At 49.2% G+C, this 24,435-nt stretch overlaps 3 protein-coding genes and 1 pseudogene across 3 annotated transcripts; 3 read left to right on the top strand and 1 right to left on the bottom strand.

Annotated features, from left to right (window-relative positions):
* Positions 1-10,878: 10,878 nt before the first annotated feature.
* LOC125535820 (quinone-oxidoreductase QR2) lies at positions 10,879-11,823 on the top strand. The gene is made up of 2 exons (XM_048698888.2): positions 10,879-11,033; positions 11,106-11,823. Exons 1-2 carry the CDS (start codon positions 11,011-11,013, stop codon positions 11,695-11,697), a joined length of 615 nt encoding a protein of 204 aa, XP_048554845.1. The 5' UTR covers positions 10,879-11,010; the 3' UTR covers positions 11,698-11,823.
* Positions 11,824-14,382: 2,559 nt separating this feature from the next.
* LOC125541068 (quinone-oxidoreductase QR2) lies at positions 14,383-15,467 on the top strand. Its single transcript, XM_048704557.2, has 2 exons — positions 14,383-14,659; positions 14,735-15,467. The coding sequence occupies exons 1-2, from the start codon at positions 14,451-14,453 to the stop codon at positions 15,324-15,326; spliced, it is 801 nt and encodes a 266-aa protein (XP_048560514.2). The 5' UTR covers positions 14,383-14,450; the 3' UTR covers positions 15,327-15,467.
* A 1,309-nt stretch (positions 15,468-16,776) lies between these two features.
* Positions 16,777-18,795, top strand: LOC147983946 (pentatricopeptide repeat-containing protein At4g21065 pseudogene; annotated as a pseudogene).
* Positions 18,796-18,929: 134 nt separating this feature from the next.
* LOC125535818 (uncharacterized) lies at positions 18,930-24,040 on the bottom strand. Its single transcript, XM_048698887.2, has 14 exons — positions 23,663-24,040; positions 23,502-23,542; positions 22,940-23,032; positions 22,610-22,684; positions 22,254-22,303; positions 22,015-22,104; positions 21,612-21,668; positions 21,146-21,215; positions 20,619-20,720; positions 20,489-20,541; positions 20,081-20,228; positions 19,924-20,008; positions 19,600-19,728; positions 18,930-19,359 (listed from the first exon to the last, which is right to left on the bottom strand). Exons 1-14 carry the CDS (start codon positions 23,898-23,900, stop codon positions 19,169-19,171), a joined length of 1,422 nt encoding a protein of 473 aa, XP_048554844.2. The 5' UTR covers positions 23,901-24,040; the 3' UTR covers positions 18,930-19,168.
* Positions 24,041-24,435: the final 395 nt, after the last annotated feature.

Raw genomic sequence — 24,435 nt, 5'->3', positions numbered from 1 at the left:
ATCCACATATCAAAGATAGAGGAGAATAATATTATGCAGTTCTGTCATGACCGTGTAAAATTGCATGACTCCAACGTAAAGTTGGTAAGTTACAATTCCAAAGTAAAGATAATGCAATGAGCTTAATTCTTTGGATATAGGATTCTACCAAACCATCTTGAGTCTAGACATTAGGACAAATTGCTAAACTTCAATCCAAGGGCCATAGAGAAGGCACTCAAGGAGAATTCGGCAATGTTATCCATTCGATTTGCTTGAAATCAATGTCAGGATAATGAGCCAATGGTTTCGTGTGAATAAAGCACACACTTAAGACCATCATGTAGATATGTCATTTAGAACCATGGAATACCTGAATAGTCTAGTCAATGGATCGGAAGAGCCACTTATCTCAACTTGATGCATTCAAGGAGTCTGAGTGGTTCAGCATAGACTTTAAGGTGTGCGGGCCTTAAAATTAGCTTCCCCGTGTCACTTTTAGTGCACATAAAATCCAAATGTTGTTAGAATTTAGCATCACAATAATCATAAACTATTGGAATTGCTGATAGTTTCGATTTCAACCCAATGTCTCGATGACCAAGGCGAGTATGCCAAGTTTGTCATGTACAAGACACTCTGTAAAACTATTTCATACACAACATGTGCTACGGGTTGTGTCGTAGGTGTAGTACAATCCAGATGATACACAGAGAATGTGCTTGCCATATCCGTTGCATATGGTAAAGAGAAGTTATTTCTCTTTGTTGTCATCATAAGTTTCGCTATGGAAACTATTTTAACGGATACCTCCACAGTTTAGTAGGGTATGAGTTAAACCTGAGAAGCAATAAAGCATCCCGACGTTACTCGAGTACCCACAGGAATAGTAAATATGACTCGAGTTGAGCCAACAAATACCTTATCGCGTCTAGCGATTTTAAAATATCTCTTTTCTCTCAATGAGAGTGGAAACATTGGACTTCCCTCAGTATAGAGTTTGTGGTGCATGTGTCCACAAGGCACATATCATTTTTCATCGGATTGACTCCCGTAGAAATCTATATATAAACATAAAGATTCTCAATATGAAAATCACTGTCAGATATATAGAATACATACAAATGTATTTGTATCAAAGTGCTGATACAATATATTGTGATATACAATATATGACGATGACAACAATACTTATGTTGTTGTTACAACATCGTAAATGTACATTAATTATATTGACCACTCAGGAGATTGAAAGACTATTCATAGTCTCCAAATATGTCGGTTGAGGCATATTCAACCATCACATTCTCCGTGCTCATAGGGTCCCGTCACAGCTGGTGATGTCGGATTGAAGGTTGAAGTAAGACTCAAACCTTTGCCCTTGAGGTTCATTGTATCCCAGGAATTGCTGATACAGAATAACCAGATGCCAAGATCTGAATCTAATGCCTTATGATTTATAAGACACCATTTTTCTGTTAGCGGTGTGATCCTGACCAGAGATGAATCCGGAATTGCACACACTATTCCACGAGACACAAGAGCGATCATGATGTCCATGGCCCAGATAGGGCAGTGGTGGCCATTGAGGGCGAATGCCTCAAATTCTATAGCCATATGGTACCTCTATGGGTAAACTAGAGATAATTAATTTACAACCAGTAAATTAAGGACCATCATGGTTGATGTTGTAATGAACTTAGCAAAATCAATGGGTATTTTAAGAAGTTATCTTGAAACCATTAGCATGAACCTCAAATTGCTAAATATGACACCTTGAAGATAATCTCGGAAAGGGAGTAGATCTCGCAGCACTAGGGAGTATAATCTGATGAAATCAGTAGATACTTATTCCTAATGCCTTATGTCATGACTTAGTAAAATGTGTGGGAGAGCATTTTGTAAAGTAATCATAATGCCGAAACGACAAAATGTAAGCTTTAACAATAGTGGTGATAATCTGCAAAGCAGTAGATCTACACACTACCTTGTGATCTCAATACATCAATTTGACGAAAATCACTTTGAGTTTTGCATATCAATTCTTCCTCGTATTAAGTCAAAAGACTCAATAAAGATGAATTGATTTTTTTATTTGCAAGAAATTGAAAATCTCAATTGCAAATAGTAGATGTAATTAATCTCAACATGTAGAATAACATGGAGATATATAACATCATAGTTTATTCTGGAATGCAAGGTACTCTACAGATGTACATTACTAATGTAATGAATAATAATGGTGTTGCAAACTTGATCCTCAAGTGAAAAACTTGAATTGTATAGATCTCAAATTAAATGAGATCTTGTATCAAATTGCAAGATAATTCAGCGAAGTGAATTATTATTTTGCGAGAGAAAATTGATCTCAACCGCAATTATTTTGCGAGAAAAAAATTCTCAATCGCAAATCAATATTGCTGTGTGAGAAAACTTAATCTCAATTGCAATGCATAACATGTTATAGGAATTGCTAGAGAGCAAATACGATGAACATGTCCCATTTTCAAGTATATCTGAAATCATCATTTACATATATTGTAAATGTGATATGGAGATATCTGACGGTCTCCAATGCACAGCCTGTGGCCTGATTTGATGGTCAATGCAAATACATAGCCACTTGTGCGGGGTTAGTGCATAACCAGAGGGCTACAATGAAAAACCTTCAAAGAGATAAGGTTCCCATCGTTGTCCTGTGTGTGGCCTGTAATTAGTACACGAATCAATCGATTCGGTTAGCTTTACACAGGAGCCATCGCCGCCGCTTCCGGGAGATCCAGCCATGGATGCCTTCGCCTCGCGCGCGGTGCTGAGTTGCCTCGCGCCGGAGTTCGTCGGCGTACGCTGAACGACGCCACGGGCACCGCGCCGCGTGTCGTGGAGGTCCGCGTCAACCTAGGCCGAGGGCCATGGCTACGCGAGGAGGACCGGGCCGAGGCCGTACTCGACGTCCCGCTCCGCGTAGCCGCGCACCAGCCGGCCGGAGGAAGGAGCGCAGGTCGAGGGTCGCCACCGCCGTAGTCTGGCGGTGGAAACGACACCGTTCGCGCGCTGGGCCTTGCCGCGCCGGAGGAGGCCTGTGCCAGGTTCGGGCCTGGCCGACCGTCGGGGGCGGGCTGCACACAGTCAGCTGAAGGGAGAGCCCGCTCCATCTTCGCCACGGGCAGGACCGTGGCTGCAGGAACTCCACGCGGATGCCGGGAGCCGCGTCGGGCGCTGGCTGCCTCGCCTCCATCGCCCGTCTTCGTCGTCGCCAGGACGTAGAAGATGCGGGTGCGCCGCTGTCGAGGATCCGCTGTGGGCTCCGCGCGCCGGGAGGTCGAGGCCGGGTTGTTCCCCGCTATAGGCGCCGAGTCACCGGTCGGGAGGCGCTTGCCACGCCGCCGTGCCTTGCGTAGCAGGCCGGGGTCGCAGATGCCCCGCGGTCGGCCGTGCCGGAGAGGGCCGCTTATGCGGCCACTGTGGACGGCGTCTGGGAGAAGGGGAAGGAGAGGGTGAGACCAAACCATGCGCTGGAGGACGCCGCGGTGGAGCGCCGGCACCTGGGCTCCATCGCCTCGTCACCGGAAGATGTCTCGCCGCGAGCGCTCAATGGAACGATTCCGGTTCCTGCTTCCGCTTCCGGTTGCATCGCCTGTAAGCCATCGACGACGAAAGTAACATCCGTAACCGCCGGGATGGCCTAATCTCTCGTGGCCTTCTGCTCTCGCCAGAGCGTGCTGATAACGTGCTTTGAATGAATCGAGTCCCATCTTTATTACTAGATGCCATCTGCTATTTATACAAGGGAAAAGACACCACTGAAAAAGGTGTCTGTTCAGAGGAGGTGCCTTTTCGGCGGGAACCGACGCGGTAGTTTTACAACGGCCTGCGGTTAGTACAAGCAGGGATTAATCCCATAATTTACACATGGTTAATTAATTGTAACACCGGCCTCGCGTTACCCCGGGCCAAAGATCCTCCACCACCGCTGGATCAGCGACTAACTCTACAAGATAGGGTTGCCAAGTCTGACCACGCCCTTTAAATAGCTGGCAATGACAAGGCCAAAGGCCAAGGGCGGGCGGCGTGGACTGGACTTTGCGCCCGACCATCACCGCAAGCCGGACGTGGCCAATCGTTTGCGTGACGTCGGTTGGCTACGCCACGAGCGCACGGCGGCCACTGATCATGGTTGTCGCGAATCCTTGACGGTCGTCCGGTGCTGGAAGGACGACGGCGACAATAGCGGCAGGGCCGGCAGCCACGGCGATGACAACATGGACGACCGCGGCGGTGCCGACAGCCCTGGAGTGCATGCCTACAAGATCACCGTTCGATACCTAGCGTAGTTTAACATTAAAAAAAAAAGATACCTAGCGTAGTTTAAGTTCAGTTTTTAAAATTTAGTTTTGAAATGTGCACGGACATTTCGTGCAAAAGGTTAGATGTCGGCCCCCGATTCGTTGTCGGATGACACGTCCAAACGTGTTCGTGTGTCCATTTCGATGCACTTTGTTGGAAGTGGCCTTAGGCCAACTCCACCGCACGATCCTAAACGGACGTCCGGTTTGGCCGGATTTCGTCCGTTTGGGGCGACAATGAGTTCGCCCATGTTCGCTTCTGTCCGTTTGGTCGTGGGTGTGCCCAACGCGCGACCGCACTCCAAATCATGTTCGGGATGGACGTGATTAAAAAAACTTATATAAAATGCCTAAAAAAGTAAATAAACGCAAATAAAAAAATATAAAACATAAGTTTGGGTTCACGGCCACAAAACGGCCTAGTTTCATGGTTCACATTGCCATAATTAACATAAAAAACAAAATAAAAACGGTCGCCGCCCGCGCGCTTCTGCCGTGCCCGTCGATGCCGTCGCCGTCTTCAGTGGCCATCGGTGTCGCCGTCGTCGCTGACGAGGTCGACGTAGTCCGGCGGCGTCCAGAGATGGCCAGTGGTGCGTGGTAGACGGGGACGGGCTGGAAGGCGGGAGGTGCCTGCACCACCTCCTCCCGTGGCGACGCGTCCCGCTCCGGTGACCGCGATGGCGTGGGGCACCAGTTCGCGACCCCCACGGCGTCGGCCATCTCTGGAGCCGAGCACGACCAGCTCCGGTGCTACCCAACCAGGGCCGGGTGGATCACGGCCACCGGCTCCTCCTCCGCCACCTCCTCCGCCCTTGCCATCTCCAGCTCGGGGATGCCGATGTCGCCGGCCACAGATAGGGCCATCTTTTCCTCGAGGCCCGGCCATTGGCGCTCATCGTGCGTGTTCATGGAGTCCTCCATGACACGTCGCATGAGCCGGGCCTCCTCCTCCGCTGTCATGCGAGGAGGTGGAGGTGGCGATGGAGATGGGGATGGCGACGGCGTGGGCGCGCGTGAGGCCGCGCACCCGCGTACGCCCCGCGCACCTACTGACGTGGCCGCCGCGGCCCCGACATTGTGCCGGCGAAGTAGGAAGCGCGCCGCACGTCGTGCTCATCCTGGAGCCACGTGTCCCAGAGCACGGAGTCAGGGGCGTACCTTTCATCGTAGCAGAGGTCGCCGGGGAGGAGGCAGCGTCGGCGCACGATCTCATCGCGGTGCGCATGATCGCTCATCGGGACCGGCGGGATCGGGACCCGATCGACGAAGATGTGCCAGTTGTTGGGGAGGTGGACGTCGCTCCACTGGACCGACGTCCGCGTCTCCCAATACCGCCGGCATACGTCCACGCCCAGGTATTGCCGGTCGCGCTCGCCGGCGGCCCTATGAGCGATGCTGAACGGGGCAGGCGCGGGGGCCCGACGCGACGGCGAAGCGACCTCCTCTTTCACGGAGCCGTGGTGGCATCCCGAGGAGGAGCCGGCCTCGCGGTCGTGCTTCTCCTTGCGGTCGTGGTTCCAGAACCCCATGGTTGCGAGGTGGCCGGCGGGTGAGCTCGAGGACGGGGAGAGGCTAGAGTTTTGGGGTGTCGGGGTTCGAGGAGGCAGCGGGCTGGAAGTGGGAAGTGTGGACGACGACCGGTCCACGGCCTCCCCATTTAAGAAGGACGGCGACTGTGCGCCTGGGCGGATGACAAGTGGGGCCGGCCGTGCGTGCGCATTGATGTTGGCGGGTGGGAGGTAGGTGGCGCCTGCCACGCGGCCCCGACGCGGACGAGCATCGCGTCTGCTTGCTGTCCGCCGCGACCCAAACCCGGCGCATGATTGCGCTCGAAATGGGTCGGCCCGGACATAAAACTGACCAGATGGGTTCAGGCCGTCGTGCGCTGGGCTATCTGATTTGTTCGTTTTACCCCAAACGGACGGAGCCGGACGGGATGGGGTCGCGCGGTGGAGTTGGCCTTAGAGCGTCTACAACCGGACTTGACAATTCCGGCCCCTCAAATGCCCACGAACGCGCCCAGACGCGTCCGCGGGCACTGATCGAGCACCCCTTGAATAATGTAATTCACATCCGGACACCTCAGTTATCATATCTCAAATTCATACAAACTCATGCAACTACGTCGATGCATACACATCATCCGGCTACTCCATCATTACTGACTAAACATGCCATCAGATGACCAAAATTTGGCATGTTTGGCTATGGTGGAATCCACCCATGTCTGCTCTTGCCGTCCTTCTCACGGAAATACCGGTCGAAGACACAGTATGGATCGAGCCGGATCTGCTCGTTGCCTGAGCTGTCCTCGTCGACGTTGTCCTCCTTCTCCTTCTTCGGTGGCAGTCCGGCCATGGCACAGACCGCCCGATTCTGCTCTCGGTCGAGGGCGCGCATGTTCCTCCGCTGTCGTTTCTTCACAATGCGGTCGCGGATGGCTTCCTCCTCTGCGGCTGCCCACACCGACGCATCAGCCTCCTCCGCCGCTGCCATTTCCGCCACAATACGGGCCTCAACGGTCCTTATCCTCTCCTTCCCACGGCGAGTTGCCCGTTCCCGATGTGACTCATAGTATGCCCGACCGGTGATGGGGAAGGGGAGGTGTTCCGACTGCCGGGACCGCGAGGATCCAGCACCAGAGGACCCGAGCGCCCGGTGAGCCGACACTATGGCGTCGCGGCAGACGGATCCGTCCGTCGGTCGGGCGTTGTTCTCCCGGGAGCGGCTGAGTGCGGAGCGGACTGCTATTGCCTCCTCCAACCCGCACGGGATGACACCCCAATCGACAGATCCGGAGTGGTTGGAGTCCGATCTGCTACCTGCCATGCCGGATAAGGCCAGAACTCATAGGAGGTGAGCTCAGGTGGCGGAGGGAACTGGAATGAAGTGGCTAGGGTTTGCTCCAGCGAGTGGATGGGACGAATATATGTGGGGTCAGGTGGGCCAGCATGGGTCGGGTCCGACGTGGCAGGAATGCCCGGGCGCCCCCATATCCGTCCCATATTTGGGCTGGATATGAGGGGCGCCGGTGGCGTTTGAGGCCCATTTGAGGCGTCCGTCTGGGTCGAAAAAATATGATCGATCAGTGACCGGGCGGCCTGCCCGGCCATTTGAGGAGGATTTGAGGCGCTCGGCTGTAGATGCTAAACCCCCTCATACGTCTGGGCGGACGGCCCGGCCAATGACCGGTCAAAAAAACCTGACCGAGACAAACGCCTTAAATTGAACTCAAACGCCGCGAGCTGGTCAACATTAAATGAGGGCGGATATGTGGAGGCTCGGGCGCGCCGGCCATGTCGGACCCGGCCTACGCTGGCCCACCCGACCCTACATATATTCGAGCTCATCCGCTCGTCGAACCAAACCCTAGGCACTCCACTCCCTTCCACTCCACTCCGCCACCCAAGCTCCTGTCCGGTGATCTTCGGCCTTCTCCAGCATGGCGGGAAGTAGATCCGAGTCCTATACCTCTAGATCGGTTGACCATGAGCTCATCCCACGCGGCCCCGTGTTCCGGCTTGTGCTCCCCACTCCTGGGAGGAGGCCGTCCGAGGACAACGCTCGGACTCCTTCCGTCAGGAATCCATTGCGTCCACCCAAATGGCGCATGGATTCGCCGCAAGGTGTGTTGTCGCTGCCTCACTGAGGCAGTGGCCCATCTTGCGTCCGAACATGGCGGCGGATGCGCAACCCCTTCGTTGGTGTGCCGAGGTGGAGGGGAGCGCATGGGCGTCGTCAGACGCAAATATGGCGTGACGTGCCCGTCGGGCGAGGCAACGGGCGTGGGAGACGACGACAGCCCTCACGCTAGTGGACGTTGGCAAGGCGGAGTCCCATTCTCCGGGCGCCGCAACCGCGTCGTGATGGATAGCACCGGTTCCTCCCAGGACGAATCCATCATTAATCTCACGTCCACCGGCACAGTCAAGGTTCTGGTTTCCGACAAGGAAGAGTAGGGCATGGGAGATGGCAGCGCCTCAACTCTCTTGAGACGGTGCATGTCCCATGTCCTGCTCCACCTCGCCGACGACTGGACCAACACTCCGGGGGGCGCAACCGGCCGCCGGACATGGGCACGACGGAGCAAGACGAGCTCCGCTTAAGATTAGGTTTACGTTCCATGTAATAGTATGGATTCGAGGTTTATAACTTGAAGTATCCAATTGTGGAATTGAATATTCGAGGCGTGTCAGGTCACTGTCCGTGACCCGTGGGTGAGGAACCTGTTGTCAGGCGCATCGCTGGTGGTAACATCCTGCAACAAAGACAAAACAGACACAGGCTCTACAGAAGCAACATTGGTTAGGTGGCTCCGCAAAGTAGTGAGTAAACCATTTTGCATGACTTGTGATACCAGTACCGAGGGGTGAGGTGGAGTGGGAGACAAGGTGTGGCTAGCTGTCTACGAGCGGAGTTGGAAGCAGCCAAGTGTCAAAGCAGAAGAAGGTGGAGGTGCCATTGTTGGTAACGAAAAAAGAGATTGTGCGGAGGTAGCAAAGTTGTGCTTTTACGATTTTCCAAAGGTAGGAGGGGTTGTGGGGTTTAATTTTGAAGTCAAGAGAGTAGTGTTGGAAGAACCAATTCACCCAAGGCAGGTCACGTTTTTGAGAAGTTTAAAAGAAAATTTCATGAGGAGGCAATTGTTTTGGAGAAGAAGGTTTTTGATGCCTAGTCCCCCTCCCTCCTCCCCGCACAGTTTTGAGTTTGCAAACATTTTTCCAAGCGATAAGGCACTTAGCTCTGGAGCAGGTTTCTTCGGCAGCCAAGAAGGATCTTCAGATGGCGTCTAATCTTTTGTTTGATTTCCTTCTTGGGGAACCTAAAAATGGACATGAAGTGAGTGGCAAGGGCATCGAGAGTAGAGGAGATAACCGTTAGTCTTGCCCCGCGGGAAAGGAGTTTTGCCGCCCAACCGGAGATGTATTTTAGGGAGCGCATGATGATCGGTTCAAAAGCGGAGGATGGTAGGCATATGTGGGAGAGAGGGAGTCCGGGATAAATTTGCGGGAAGGATGAGAGTTCACAGCCGAAAGTGGAGGCGATGTTTTGGCAAGTGTGCGTATCCGTGTTGATGAATACGAATGTGGTTTTGTGAAAGTTGATTGTAAGACCGATAGCAACGATAAACCTGTCTAGGATATCATTGAGGGTTGTCGCGGTTTGGTGAGAGGCATGGGCTATGATTAGGGTGTCGTCGGCGTACTGAAGCACAGTAGGGGAGGCGTTCTGTGTAGATCGGGCGGCAGAGTTGGTTTAAAGAGAAACCCTGCAGGATTAAGCATTGAAGCAGATCGGTGACGATGATGAAGAAATAGGGGGACAGCGGGTCGTCCTGTCGGTGGCCATTTTTACACTTGATCCAGCGGCCTGGGTTTTCATTTTTACAGTTGATGCAGGGGCCATTTTTACACGCGATGAGAACTTGTGGTGTGTTGTCATGCGCCCATCCAAGATTATAGTGAGTCACTGAGATCCATCTTCTTCCACTAGACATTAGTAAGTTGTCTCACAACTTAATGTTGTGAGAATTGTTTGCTAGGATTATTATGATTGCACTATTTTGGCATCCTAGCGATTCTAGGTCCGGCAGTGTGCTTCGGCCGGCTAACTAACGTATCAGTACGTAGCTTGGTTTATTTACTTTTTTTAATAAATACAACTAGAGAGTATCTTAGATCTGATTAATATCGAAGAAAACAAAGGTCAGTACAAAGAATAGACATCTGAAGGTAAAACGAGCAATACAAAATAAAATTACATTAAAAACATACTAATCTTCTTCTGTGGGGGGTTGATCGTTAATCTGATGGGGCGTGTTAACTGCTTAGCTCGGTATGTGTCGAAGGTGCGGTAGTTGAAACCAAACTAGCTGCCTATATATATGTGGAGATCCGTGTAATTTTATTTTATTTTTTCTTTCTTCCTTTTTGTATGTTTTGTTATTTGATTGAGACTTTGTTAAGTCTCAGTCGACTGAGACCTAGTCACACTCATAGCGATTAAGCAAAGAGTGATGCTACACGGATGAAGGATCATTTACGGAGTTAATGGACATGCACATGTGAAGGTTTAGAATTGGAAAAGAGTAAAATACACCATAACTCCTAAAACTATCCGAGGGGTTTCAAGTATGCATATAATCCTCGCATGGCACCATGTCGCAACGTGTATTTGCGATTCTATATCTGCCTATTCTTTTTCTTTCGACCTCGCTGACTCCATCGCCGTTCTTCCGGGAGAAAAGCATCCACCATGGCGATACATATCTACATACGTAGTACGTCAGTGTCGACGCCATGACCACGTAGTATACCCCACGTTCATCAGAGTTTGACACACTTTTTTATACCCACTACACAAGGTGACAAGACTTATAGCAGCCCCTGGTGATGATCGGATCAGCTTCTTTCTTCAGGAACCGTTTTAAATAATCTGCAAGAACGCGACTGCAAGGACGTCAAGATAAGATGAAGCATCGTCTGTTGATCGGCCAATGAGTTTCGGCCGCACAGTACTTCCGAATTAACAATCTTCAAGGCTCCATCTCCCCCTACAAATACGGGGGCCTGCCCGGCTTCTTTCTTCACCAGCCACCTACACTGCAAGAGGAAGCAAATCAAAGCAATTTCCAAAGCAAATCAGTTTCAAACAGCAGAATCCTGTAGCTAGCCGATCGGCAATGGCGACCAAGATCTACATCGTGTAATGCTCCGCTCACTCGTCTTGCGGCTGGTTAGCTCGATGATTTGATTGTTATTGTCTGCATCGATTCAGGTACTACTCGACATGGGGGCACGTCGCCACGCTCGCGGAGGAGATCAAGAAAGGCGCCGACTCCGTCCCTGACGTCGAGGTCACCGTCTGGCGGGTGCCGGAGACGCTGCCGGAGGAGGTGCTGGGGAAGATGCACGCGGCGCCGGGGCGCGAGGACCACCCCGTCATAACGGCGCGGCAGCTGGCCGAGGCCGACGGCGTGCTGTTCGGCTTCCCGACGCGGTTCGGCATGATGGCGGCGCAGATGAAGGCCTTCTTCGACTCCACCGGCGGCCTCTGGCAGGAGGGGTCCCTCGCCGGCAAGCCCGCGGGCGTCTTCTTCGCCACGGGCACGCAGGGCGGCGGCCAGGAGACCACGGCCCTCACGGCCGTGACGCAGCTGACGCACCACGGAATGATCTTCGTGCCCGTCGGCTACACGCACGGCGCCGGCATGTTCGCCATGGACGAGGTCAAGGGCGGCAGCCCGTACGGAGCCGGCACCTTCGCCGGCGCTGATGGCAGCAGGACGCCCACCGATGCCGAGCTCGCCTTGGGGGCGCACCAGGGGAAGTACTTCGCTGGCATCGCCAAGAAGCTGAAGGCCGTCTGAACCACTCACGTCACATGGCGTCAGCGTGTCAACTTGGAGCAAAATTTGTTTACTTAGCAATTACTACACCATACTGGTATCTATATCTTGTCTGGAAAGAATAATAATGCGAGCACGTTGGGAACATTTGTGCTCATGGGTCAATAGAGGTTCGAAGTCCGACTTTTCCCGGCCCACCTCCCGCCGCTCCGGTGTGGCGACCGGGAGGGCCAACCCTCACGACGCCGGCCTAGGCACCCTCCTTTCTCTCCCCCTCCTCGTAGCCGCAAGGCAAAGGCCGGTCGGCGTCGACGGCGGCGAGACCTCTTCTACAGATGCAAGCATGGGGTTTTCTCCATCGAGCGGTGGTGGCGCACTGGCGGCAGGGCGCGGCGGCGCGGTGGCTGGTGGCGGGTTTGTGGACGTGCTGCTCCCTACAGCGACTGGCCAAGGTGTGGAGGGTTGCACGCGTGGAGCTCCCATGGTGGCTGTGCCGGCTTGACTTGGCTCGGCCAGATCTGGCCACCTGTGTTGCGGGCGGCGCGGGGGTTCCCACGGCGGCGGTTCGATGCTAGTATCCATGCCGTCTGCACCTGGCTAGGGTTCGACCCTGCTCTGGTCGTTTTGGGGCTCCAGGTGGATGCATGGGTCATCAGTGTGCTGGCGGTGGTGGCGGTTACCGTTTGGCAGCGACGTGCGGGTGGTGGTGGCGGTTTTCCTTTTCTTGGATCCAGTCTGGCGGCGTGCGGATTGTCCATGCGGCGGAGGTGTCCATGGCCTAGGGTTCACGCTTGGGCACACCAGATATGGGCCCGAGGTGGGGCGGGGCTCTCACTCTGGGTAGGCAAGGTTGGGCATGGTCTGGGCAGTGTCGACGTTGACATCCACGGGCATGGCGTCTTGTGAGTTTTGCTGGTCGACGACCGTCGGTAGTCACGGGATTGTGCCCCCCGGTCCGTTGGGACTAGCTGGGGACACGGGTGTGGACGCTTCCCACCGTGGAGGCATTGACCCAGACTTCGTGACTCATGCTGGGTTGGGGAGGGAAAGGAGATGCCTTTTACTCTTCCTTCTGTGGTTATTGCACCATGATGTGGATGGTTGTTGGTGGCCCAGACATGGATGCCTCGGCGGCGGCTCCAGAAGGCGGACCACATGGGTGGCTCTCTGGTGGGCACCATGGCGGTGGTGGTGGCGGCTTTACCCCTTGGTCGTGTGGGCAGTGGAAGGTGTAGCAGCGGGTGGCTCGAGCACGCTTTCTATCACTGTTAGTTGCGTCACCCTGATCCGGACATGGGGATCTGAACTCGCTGTGCTTGTTCTGAAGACCTCGTGGTGGCACAGGAGAGCTGTCAAGCGAAAGTGAACACCTCGTGGTGGTATGGGAGAGCTGCCAAGCGAAAGCTTTGCGCTTTGGCGCCAACGGTGACGACGCACACGGACGCCGCTCTCTTTCTGAAGACGTCGACATGGTGCTCCTCTCCGAGTCAGAGTTTCGGGTGAAGACCTTTGTCCATTCTGGACTCGGCAGCGACGATGCTTAGCGTCGTTCTCCCTCACGAAGGCATTGTTGTGGAGATTAGGTGTTTTAGGGCGTAGTGTGGTGTTGTTATCAGTTCTTCCTATGTTTACTTTCGGTTGCGTAGGCGTGTGCGTTTGTGCGTGTATCTTGGGATCGACATTCTATGAGGGTTACATCACCATCTTGTATTATTCGACCGTGTACCTGGTTTGGTTGTGGCTTTATATATAGAGGGAGAAAAGGGAGGGGACTTTTGGTCTATGGGTGTATATACGCCTTATATGGAAAAGTATTTAGTAATTAAACAAAAAGTCAAAAAATTCAAAAAAAATTGTTGAAATAAACTCGACCTTCTATTATACTTGTAAAAAAATCCCAGAAAAAGTAAACCCTCCCTTGACTTCTTTTAGAAAAAAAATTCTACCAAAATAATGTGAATAGTGACCTATAATAGCAATAATTTTTTTGCCATGAAGTCAACATTAGTTTTTTATTCGTGAAAAATTTACATACTAGTGTAAAGTAAAGTCAAGTTTATTCTAAAAAAACTTCTAAGCTTTTTTGACTTTTTTTATACACCCAGGAGTCAAAGGGTATTTCCCCGACGAAAGCCTGTTTCGAGGAAACACTTGTGCTCAAAACATGGTTTCTCCGGCCGGTGCGGATTTAGCTCTCGGGGGCACCTATCATGGGCTCAACCCTTGTCTCGCATTGCGGTGTACTTCTTCCTCACCGGGTTGGACAATCGGGAGTCGATGGCGATGGCATTGTAGATGGTGATAACGCGCCAATCGTCCTGACCGAGTTCTGGTTCCTGCTGTCGATGATGTAGCAGCGGCGGTTCGTTGCAACATCGTCGAAGAAAGCTTGACATTTGGGCCAGGCTTGGGCTCAACTTTTCCACCCGAAGCCCGGCTCGAAAGCTCAAAAAACCAATTACATATTTTATTCGATATATAGGTATAATATATTATTTTTATACCCTGAAAACAATCATTTTATTTTAAACCCCACTGTTCATGTGTATCGGGCGGCTCGGGCTTGGGGTTTTCGCCTCGGGCTTTGCAAAGCCTGGCCCGAAACCCGGCCCGGCCCAGGGTATGATCAGGTCCACCCTCGCTATCTTCCTGGCCGTTCTTAGAGTTTGACCACACTTTTTTATACAGCGCTAGTACAGAAGATGACAAGGCTCATACGGGAGCCCCGGGCGAGGATCAGATACCTTCTTCAAGAACCTTCTTAATCTGCGAGAATGCAGACTACAGTACATACAAGGTCCTCTCAAATTAACAATCTTCAAGGCTCCAATTCCCCCTACAAATACGGGAGCCTGCCCGCCTTCTTTCTTCACCAGCTACCTACACTGCAAGAGGAAGCAAAGCAATTTCCAAACCAAATCAGTTTTTCACAGCAGAGTTCTGCAGCTAGCCGATCGGCAATGGCGACCAAGATCTACATCGTGTAATGCTCCGCCTCTGATTGCTCTTCTTCCGGCTGGTTAGCTCGATGATTTGATTATTACTCTGTATGATTCAGGTACTACTCGACATGGGGACACGTCGCCACGCTCGCGGAGGAGATCAAGAAAGGCGCCGACACCGTCCCCGGTGTCGAGGTCACCGTCTGGCGGGTGCCGGAGACGCTGCCGGAGGAGGTGCTGGGGAAGATGCACGCGGCGCCGGGGCGCGAGGACCACCCAGTCATAACGGCGTCCCAGCTGGCCGAGGCCGACGGCATCCTGTTCGGCTTCCCGACGCGGTTCGGCATGATGGCGGCGCAGATGAAAGCCTTCTTTGACTCCACCGGCGGCCTCTGGCAGGAGGGCTCCCTCGCCGGCAAGCCCGCGGGCATCTTCCTCGCCACAGGTACGCAGGGTGGCGGCCAGGAGACCACGGCCCTCACGGCCATCACGCAGCTGACGCACCACGGCATGCTCTTCGTGCCCGTCGGCTACACGCACGGCGCCGGCATGTTTGCCATGGACGAGGTCAAGGGCGGCAGCCCGTACGGATCCGGCACCTTCGCCGGCAAAGATGGCGGCAGGACGCCCAGCGACGCCGAGCTCGCCTTGGCGGCGCACCAGGGGAAGTACTTCGCCGGCATCGCCAAGAAGCTCAACGCCGTCTGAACTTGAACTGCTCGGGATTGCACAACGTGTGTGGATGATTTCCAGTTGCACAATTTGTTTATTTAGCAATTACTACACTCTTACTGGCTTTTATATCTTGTTTCGAAAGAATAATAATGCACATGGGTGAGTTCGGGTTCCTGCTGTGGATGGTGACAGCGCTGGTTCATGGCAACATCGTCGAAGAAATGGTGCATGTGTCACGGTTCATGTTGGTCAATTCACTGATTTACTTAATATTGCAACTTGATAATTGTCATGTTATATAGTCCGGACGAGCTGCCGTGCTATACCACGGGACCGAGGGAGGCCATTTACATTTATACTTCCTCTGTCCGGAAATACTTGTCTTAAAAATGATTAAAAATGGATATATCCATAACTAAAATAAGTCTAGATACAATCATTTCTAGGACAAGTATTTTCAGACGGAGAGAGTATATTGTTTGATGAAGCTCAAGGGCAACAGTGTGTGAGAGGACTTGTTCCATCTAATTCAAGTATCGTTGAATTTGGAATTGATGAATTCGAAAAATTTACTGAACATTCAGTTATCTCAGATGTAATATTTACATTGGAACTATTGTTGTTCTAGGGATATCTACAGGTTATTTGTGAGTGAATTGGCTATTTTTATAATTATTTTGAGTGTTGGGTACTTAAAAAAACAGAGGCGAGCGTTCAAGGAATATAATTGGATGGTCTGCTCTTGTATCTGTATCCGTGGACCAGTCCGCGAATAAATAATGTGTATGTTCTAAGAGTCGGTGTTGTTATTAGAGAGAGGAGGAAGGGAGAGAAGCCAGACCACCACTATTTGACCGGAATTGGTTTTGAACGTATGCCTCTTCGTTCTTATACCATATTACGGGAGAATATCAGGTGCTATCATTTGTTAAAAATTATATTTAAGTGTTTTAGAAAAGGGGTGTGCTACGCGTCGGTTGGCGGATCTTTTTAAAAGATCCGCCGCCTCACGAGCTGTAGCGTCGAGGGCCATTCTTCACTTTTCTTACTTTTGCAACATAGGTTTTGTTGCCAAACTTTTTGCAACATGCATCATGTTGCATAAGACATTTGTAACATAGGTTGTGTTTACAGATATTTTTTTTTTTTGCAATAAGGGTATTGTTGCGGGTTTTTTTTGTAATAGACGTTATGTTGTAGAAATTGTTTTCCCGCATCGTCGCATTGTTGTGTTGCCACTGTAACATTCCTCGTGTTTCACAAACATGAGGGATGTTGCAAAATCCTAAAACATACGATGGGTGGGACTAATTCACACGTGGTTGGCTCTCCAGGCAGTGGACACGAGGCGTAGAATCGGCAAGATGATTATGATCATTTTTCTTAAAAAAAAAAATGAGTGTTCACAAGACATGTGTCACAAACTGTAAAAAGTTAATATTGAATCGATAACTGAGGCAATTATACTTCAAACATAATCCACTTGGTTTCATGTTCTTGCATTTTCTGAATTTCCTTTCCGAAACAAGCTAGCCATAAAATCTCAAGGCCTCACACACCATGAACTACTCCTAGAAGCCAGTAGCAAACGCGTACGCATGCAGCTCTCCCGCCTGAACCAGCACACCTTCCTCTCCCTCCTCAAAGCCGCCGCCGCCTCCGCCTCCGCCTCCTCCCGCCGCCTCCCCAGCCTCCACGCCGTCTACATCAAGCTCGGGTTCCTCGCCCACACGCGCGTCACCAATGGCTTCATCCAGGGCTACTGCGCCACGAGGCGAGTCGCCGACGCGCGCAGGGTGTTCGACGAAATGCCGCGCCAGGACACCGTCTCCTTCAACTCCATGATCCACGGCTACGCGGTGTCCGGCGACGTCGCGTCGGCGTGCCGACTCTTTGAGCAGGTCCCGGCGCCGACGCCCGTCACGTGGACGTCGATGGTCGCCGGGCTCTGCCGCGCCGGGGATGTCGGGTCGGCGAAGCGCATCTTCGAGAAGATGCCGGAGAGGGACCTGGTCTCGTGGAACGCCATGATCTCTGGGCACATCGGGAACAGGCAGCCCGTCGAGGCCCTCTGTCTCTTCGGGCGGATGATGGAGGAAGGGTTCGCGCCCAACCGCGGGACGGTTGTCAGCGCGCTGTCAGCCTGCGCGAGCGCCGGTGCGTTGGAGACGGGGAAGTGGGTCCATGTGTTCGTAGAGAAGAACAGGCTCCGGTGGGACGAGTTCCTGGGGACGGCGCTTGTTGACATGTATGCCAAGTGTGGCGCTGTGGAGCTTGCGCTGGAGGTGTTCACCGGCCTGAGGGCGAGGAACACGTGTACCTGGAATGCCATGATCAATGGCTTGGCCATGAATGGCTACTCAGCGATGGCGTTGGACATGTTTCGCCAAATGGAGCTTGATGGAAGAGTGGTTCCGGATGAAGTGACCTTTGTAGGAGTCCTCTTGGCATGCAGCCATGGTGGACCTGTGGATGCAGGTAGGGAGCATTTCAACATGATCTCCAAGAAGTATGGCATAGGGTTAATCCTTGAGCATTATGCGTGCATGGTTGATCTCCTTGCCCGGTCTGGTCATCTACAAGAGGCACACAAGCTCATTACAGAGATGCCAATGAAGCCAGATGTTGTCATCTGGAGGGCATTGCTTGGTGGATGCCGGCTCCACAAGAATGTCAAGATGGCCGAAATTGTCATAACTGAAATGGAAGCGACCTGCAGTGGAGACCATGTGCTCCTGTCCAATCTCTATGCTGCAGTAGGGAGATGGAGTGGTGTTGAAGATGTTCGGAGGACCATGAGAAGCAAGGGGATCGAGAAGATTCCTGGCTGCAGCTCGGTTGAGATGGATGGTTCCATCCATGAATTCATTTCAGGTGACAAGTCACATCCATCATATGATGACATTCATGCAAAACTGATCGAGATTGGTGGAAGGATGCAACAGCAAGGTCATGTCACAGAGACCACTGAGGTGTTCTATGACATTGAAGATGAAGAGAAAGAGCAGGCGGTTGGACATCACAGTGAGAAGCTTGCAATAGCGTTTGGGCTCATTGGAGGACCTCCAGATGCTACAATCAGAATTGTCAAAAATCTTCGCTTTTGTATGGATTGCCACAAGTTTGCTAAGCTAGTGTCCAAGATTTATCAACGGGAAATTGTGGTTCGTGATAGAGCCAGGTTCCATCATTTTAGAGGGGGAACTTGTTCTTGCAATGATTTTTGGTAGAAGAGAATCACTAGCACAGTGGCAGTGGTATACAGTATGTCTTTCTCAGTGTGAGTTTCTGCTTGCTAATTCCTGTTTACTCTTTAGTAGGATATGATGATGCACAGTTGTGTGAGTCAACGTGTGTAGTCTGGGGATAAGTTCAAAATTCTTGATAACGGACCTGAATAAGTCGAGGAACATCATGAACTCTAAACGAACTAATGAAATCGTTCAGTTGTTCATTTGCACACATGTGAAAAAATATTGATGAGGACAAGGAACTATTTTCAACACTATTTTTCTTGAATTTACTATTGTTGCGGGTCTCTTGAAACTTTAGAAGTTCTTGTTTTTCAGTTTAAATTCGATAAAAATAAATAAAGAATACTTAGGCTATACAACTCACGCGTAGCATTATGTAAAGTAGCAGTAGGAGAGGACCCTATTGATAAATATATACTAGAAAAAGTGGTATATGGTAAATATTTACAACACAACTCAACTTGACATTTCTCAAAAAAAAAACAAGAATATCTTGATGAAACTGCCGAAGGGGTTAAGAAAGGCTACTATTCTCTTTTGGATGTGTTAATACCTCTTATTAGCAACATTGCACAAAAATCTGCAGAAGCATCAGTAGTGGAGCTTTGCACATCATGATTGTCAATGTAGTCCTTGTAACTGCATTATGTCCTTGAAAACCTCTGAAAATATTACAAGCAAGGCACCCCCCATAACAAATGAGAGGGTTAATTTTCCTCCTGGGACTATAGGGGATATAGGAGCTTCCAAGTCATTTGAGTATCTCTCTGACCAAGACATAGCTGCAGGGAAAACTCCAAAGAGTACTAGAACTGAAAAGAATACATGCAAGGGTCAGTTTCATTCCTTCAAGTAACAAATATAATATTTCCACAATCAGTAAACCATACGAATATTCTGCACTTCCTATTCACAAAAGGTTACTGCAGTAGATGAAAGCAATCCATATGAATGTTCTGCATTTCTGTATCAGTATATTATTTTGTGGCTGCAGCCTGCAAGGAGACAGGTATTTCTCCTTGGGATTAGAGACACTGTAAAAGCATCCTTACCTCCATAAGTTCCTGCAAAGTCCAATGCCTTGAAAAATATCTCTGGATCAAGCAGTGACAGAACAAGCGGAGGGAACAAAGTTACAAGGTATGTCAGAGGTTTGTTCTGTCCACTTGGTAGTTTGAGCACTGCAAAGTTTTATAGAAGAGGCAAAAAAGAGAAGGATAGTGAATTAATAACAGTAGGCTGCAGTCCCAGAAATCTGGCTACTGTTTTGCTACCTTCATGTCTATCTCACATAAAATTGGCCAGGTTCTACTCTAGACCTCTTCCTAGCTTAAAAATATGATTGCTCTGGAGTCTGGACTGAAGAAGATACTTACAGTCTGCGATGAAGTCTGTGAGTCCCAGAACAAATCCGATGTATGATGTGCCTATTGCCAGAAATGAGAATGCCTCAACAATAGGCTGCAAACAAGAAGGTGTGTCAAATCAATCCCAATTTATAGCACATCGTAAGAACATCTTGAAAATACTTACCCCCACTGTACCATTGCTTGACCTAAGTTGTTGTAACGGATCAGTAATAGCCCCACTTTCTGCAAACCCCGGGATTGTCCCCAGGATGACAGCATCCCATACGAGAAACAGAGCAAGGGGTATGGCAGTACCTAATACAATGGCCTTCCTGCAAGATTCAGTAAGATTGTCATATGCCTCTGGAAGTCACCAACTTAGGATAGTGGCGTGATCGGTCCAACATAAATATGTCTGCCCCTTTTTAATGAGAATTTTTTCTTGTTCTTCAAGATCTTGTGTTTTCTCGAAAGAAGGCACATATTGTTCTGTTGTTGCAAGTCTGAAAACACTGTATATCTCTTTTTAATGTCACAAGTCACAACTGCTGTACTTATGCAGGTAGTGTCAGATTTATCTTCACAACCTTACCTTACTTTTGACAGGTCTCCCTCCAAATTTGTGCAGAGAACAGGAACTACATTCTGTTCAGGAAAATACTCAGTCAAATGTCAAGAATAATTTTTTGAAGTGAATATGGTAAGCAAGAATACAAGATTACCTGATATACAAATGAAAGAGCAATTATTGGTATACTTTGGGGAGCAGCAGCAAAATTCGTTTCGAGAAGAGAACTCCACTGTATGTTTCCACTTGCCACCACCTGTGAAGGTTACATCCATTTGTTCAGCGTCTACACTCTGTTTGTAGGATGTTCCTTACGCGAAATAAATTTCCTAGTGGTTTGCTCATGTTATCTTTGTCAGCGGACATGAGTTTTTCTCTCTACTCGTACCATTACTGAATACTAAAAGAGTAGCAATATTTCCTATCAAACAGGACCTGTTTATCTGTAAGCATATTGGATTTTGGATCTACACACTTGCACTCACGTAGCTCACTGTACGTGCAGAGTTGGACTATCTTAGAATTTTATCTCACTAATAGGATATTTTGCAACCAAAATTAGTAGGTCCTAAGTTATTTCAGGAAATGCAGTCATGTTTCATTCTCTTTGTCAACTTCTAGGAGCCTAGGATTATCAAGGTTCCAAATATTTATGATGGATTAATGTAAAACAACACTTACCACAAGAAGTGTGAAGGATGCTATGATACTGAACACCAAAAAACCATTCACGGCACCAATGACTCGCTGACTGCAGCCATCGAGAAGATTAGTTTTGGTACTTATAATCTCTACCATGTTATATGATAAATTGCCTAAGTAATTGTGGACATCAGGACAAAAAATTATATAATAAATATTTGTAAGTAGCAAACTGTCCATCTTTTGAGAACCTTACTATTGATATGTGCATTTGTTTTGAAATCGAGAATGAAGTTAACCCTTAATGGTCAAAAAAGTAAGAAGTAGTAGTCTTGAAGCTACACTGGACGTGGTCAGGAGCTCCCATAACATAGAAATATTTTGCAGTGAACCCTGAAGTTAAGCAGCAGAGAACTCGGAAAAGGAGATATCTGCTTGGTCATTGTTTTTTTGCTATTACAGGAAGTGTATCACATAATATGATGCGGTAACATTTTTCAGTTACCTTCCGAAGTAACATAGTCCACCAAAAGCCAGTGAAAACAGGGTGGCACTCTCCCATCTGTAAACATACTCATGTCATCAATGGCTGATGAAAAGAAATTATTGAATGGTGACTGAAATGTATGGTGATGACTAATGACCCTTAGTAACTGCTAAGTAGAACCTGCATGCTTGAAAATATTTATGTGAATTGTAGAAGTACCAACTAGTGTAGTTTCCGTAGCAGTTATTTATCACATAATGCAAGTTCTTGATATTTTGTTTTTCCGGGGTTATAACACAAGGGTCAAACATATGATAGACACTAGAGTGCTATACACGACTAGTAAGAGGGATACAACATTGTTACGACAAAGATTGAGAAAATGAATATTGAAAGTGAAGATCAAGGAAAGAGGTCATACAATGGAATGCCCAGTGAGTTCGTTAAGATCTCTGAAGAGCGTGCCACATACGCAACAAGAAGTGCATAATGTATAAACAAATATGAAAAGCTGCAGGCACATAGAAATCATGGTCAGAATTTCTCCAGTCCAAAAATATGAGCTTGTAACTGAGTGTCATTACATAGGCTTATGAATCCCAATTACGATTTGGAGGTCTTATACATAAATAAACCTCAGCCGTATTGAATTTATCATACCAAACTGTTCTTACTCCAGCTGTCCCTAGAGTGCGCTTGGCCATTGAAACCTGGAAAAAATGCGCCTTCAGAGAGCATGCTCGCTACTTTCAAACCAAGCAAGATAGAAAATATACAAGGAACGAAATACATATCATAGATGGCTAGATGCAACACCCCACCAGTTATTGAGTACTTTCTCATATTTGGAGTGTGTATGATTCTCTATCTTTTGCCAGTCTTAATAGATGGACCTTGTGTTCAGGTAAAATATGTCCAAACACTTCATATGCCACTTTTTAGTTGCAGATTCATTTTAGTTGCCTCTAATAGAAATTTTTATCAGGAAATCAGCAATGGGATGGCACGTTAACTACCAGCGAGACACTTCCAGATCCTAGTTCACACATTGTATTGACATTTACTTCAGCAACTAACAGCCCTGTTACAACCTGGAGAAAGTGGTGGCAAACAAAAACTGTCAGTGTAGACAAGTAAGTGAAATAGACAAAATATTGGGTGAAACTATCAAACCCTCCCGTATCAAGGTGACACACACAAGAAGATAAATATTCTTTATGATGAGAATTTATCCAAGAACGCGCAATGCAAAAGGGTTTGTTTACCTTTGAGAGGCTTCTCTGACTGCATGTCACCTCTAATACATCGGGTTTGATAGTTTACCCAGTCAATTCTGATTCTATTACCATATATGTCCAGCAGAAAACGCATGTGACTGCTGAGGCCAAGAATCCAGCTTCTTGTGTGACGGCAGGGATCGCGAGGATACCTGCCCCGACCTATGGCATCAATGTAGATGAAAAGGAAGTTCAGTTATGTAAACATAATATGCCTTTGCTTACTCTGAACTATTCCTGAAATATATGTTCACTCCAAAGGGATATTTCAAGTAGTTTCTAACATGTGTGAAATAAGGCCGCTATGGTAGAGCATGTATCAAAGCTGCCGAGGCTTCAAGGTGCGTAGCATTAGTCCTTTATGAATTTTTCGGCTTGCAATATTAGTTTCATGAGACAGGGTTGTTATCTCAATGTTTTATCTGATCATCTGTCGCGTGTTCTTTTCTCATTTCAGTGATTCTCGACAGGCGCATTGCATTTTAACATAGCCTTACCTGCAGCCTAGTACGCAATCTGACATCAAAATTTCAGGTCTTACATTTTACATCAAGGCGGCAAGAAGGAAGACGGAACCAGTGATACATCGAAGGCGGTAAGAAGGAAGACGCAATCTTACGTTTCAACTTACCGTTGTGCCGGCCACAAGGAAGACGGAACCGGTGATACTCCCTGGCACATCCAAGCGAAAAACAGAGACACAATCCCATCAGGTGCACCCCCAAAGGCAAAAAAAGAAAAGCGGAAGAAAGCTCGGCAAAGCAACAGACTGCATGATCTGAGCATGGTTACCAGGCTCGTGCTTCATGGTGGCCTGGTTGACATTGGAGAAGAGGCGCTCCAGCTGCGGTGGCGAGCTACCCGGCGATCGCCCCTCGGCAGACTGGGAACAGCGGCATCGCTGCAGCCTCCTCCTCCTGGCCTCCCCTGTCCTGCTAACCGCCGGTGTTCTTACAGAGGAAGGCGGCAAGATGGATGATGCCGGCGGTGAGCTCAGCAGAGGGCAGCACTGGAGAGCGGCTGCTGCCATTGCTGCGGCTGCCGCTGCCGCTTCTTCCTCTCAGTAGAGGTAGGCTTGGAGCTTTCGCTTTTTTGGTTTTTTTCTTTTTCTGTTATCTTCCGGTTGTTATTGGTGGGGGTTTGTGTGGCGCAGGTGTACAGGCTGAAAAGTTCTGGTGCTGTGGCGCAATGGCAGTGTGAGTGTTTGTGGATCAGCTCTGTGTGGAAGGAAGGAAGCTGAACTGTCACTTGCCCAAACTTTTTGTTGTTGCATGTGCGTATGCTTAAGGAAGGATCCATGATCTGTTGTGCGATGGTTTGCAAACTTGCAGTTGCTTTGCTGGTACGTTTGATTTTATTTTTTTTCATAAAAAATACAGAAAAAGCTTTATTAGCCACCATCGATCTGCACCAATTATAGATGCACACTAGCGTGGTCGATCTGTCAGAAAAAGATATGCACCAATTGATTTAAAAAAAATAAAAATAAAAAATGATGTCAGAATGCCGAAGTCAAACGTCTGATTACATAAAGCATGAAAAAAATCATGGCCAGCAAATCCATG

Source organism: Triticum urartu, chromosome 2A (assembly GCF_056163025.1).
Source record: "Triticum urartu cultivar PI428250 chromosome 2A, HENAU_Tu73, whole genome shotgun sequence".
Taxonomy (NCBI): domain Eukaryota; kingdom Viridiplantae; phylum Streptophyta; class Magnoliopsida; order Poales; family Poaceae; genus Triticum; species Triticum urartu.
The sequence above is the reverse complement of the archived record's forward strand: the minus strand, read 5'-3'. Positions and strand labels throughout refer to the sequence as shown.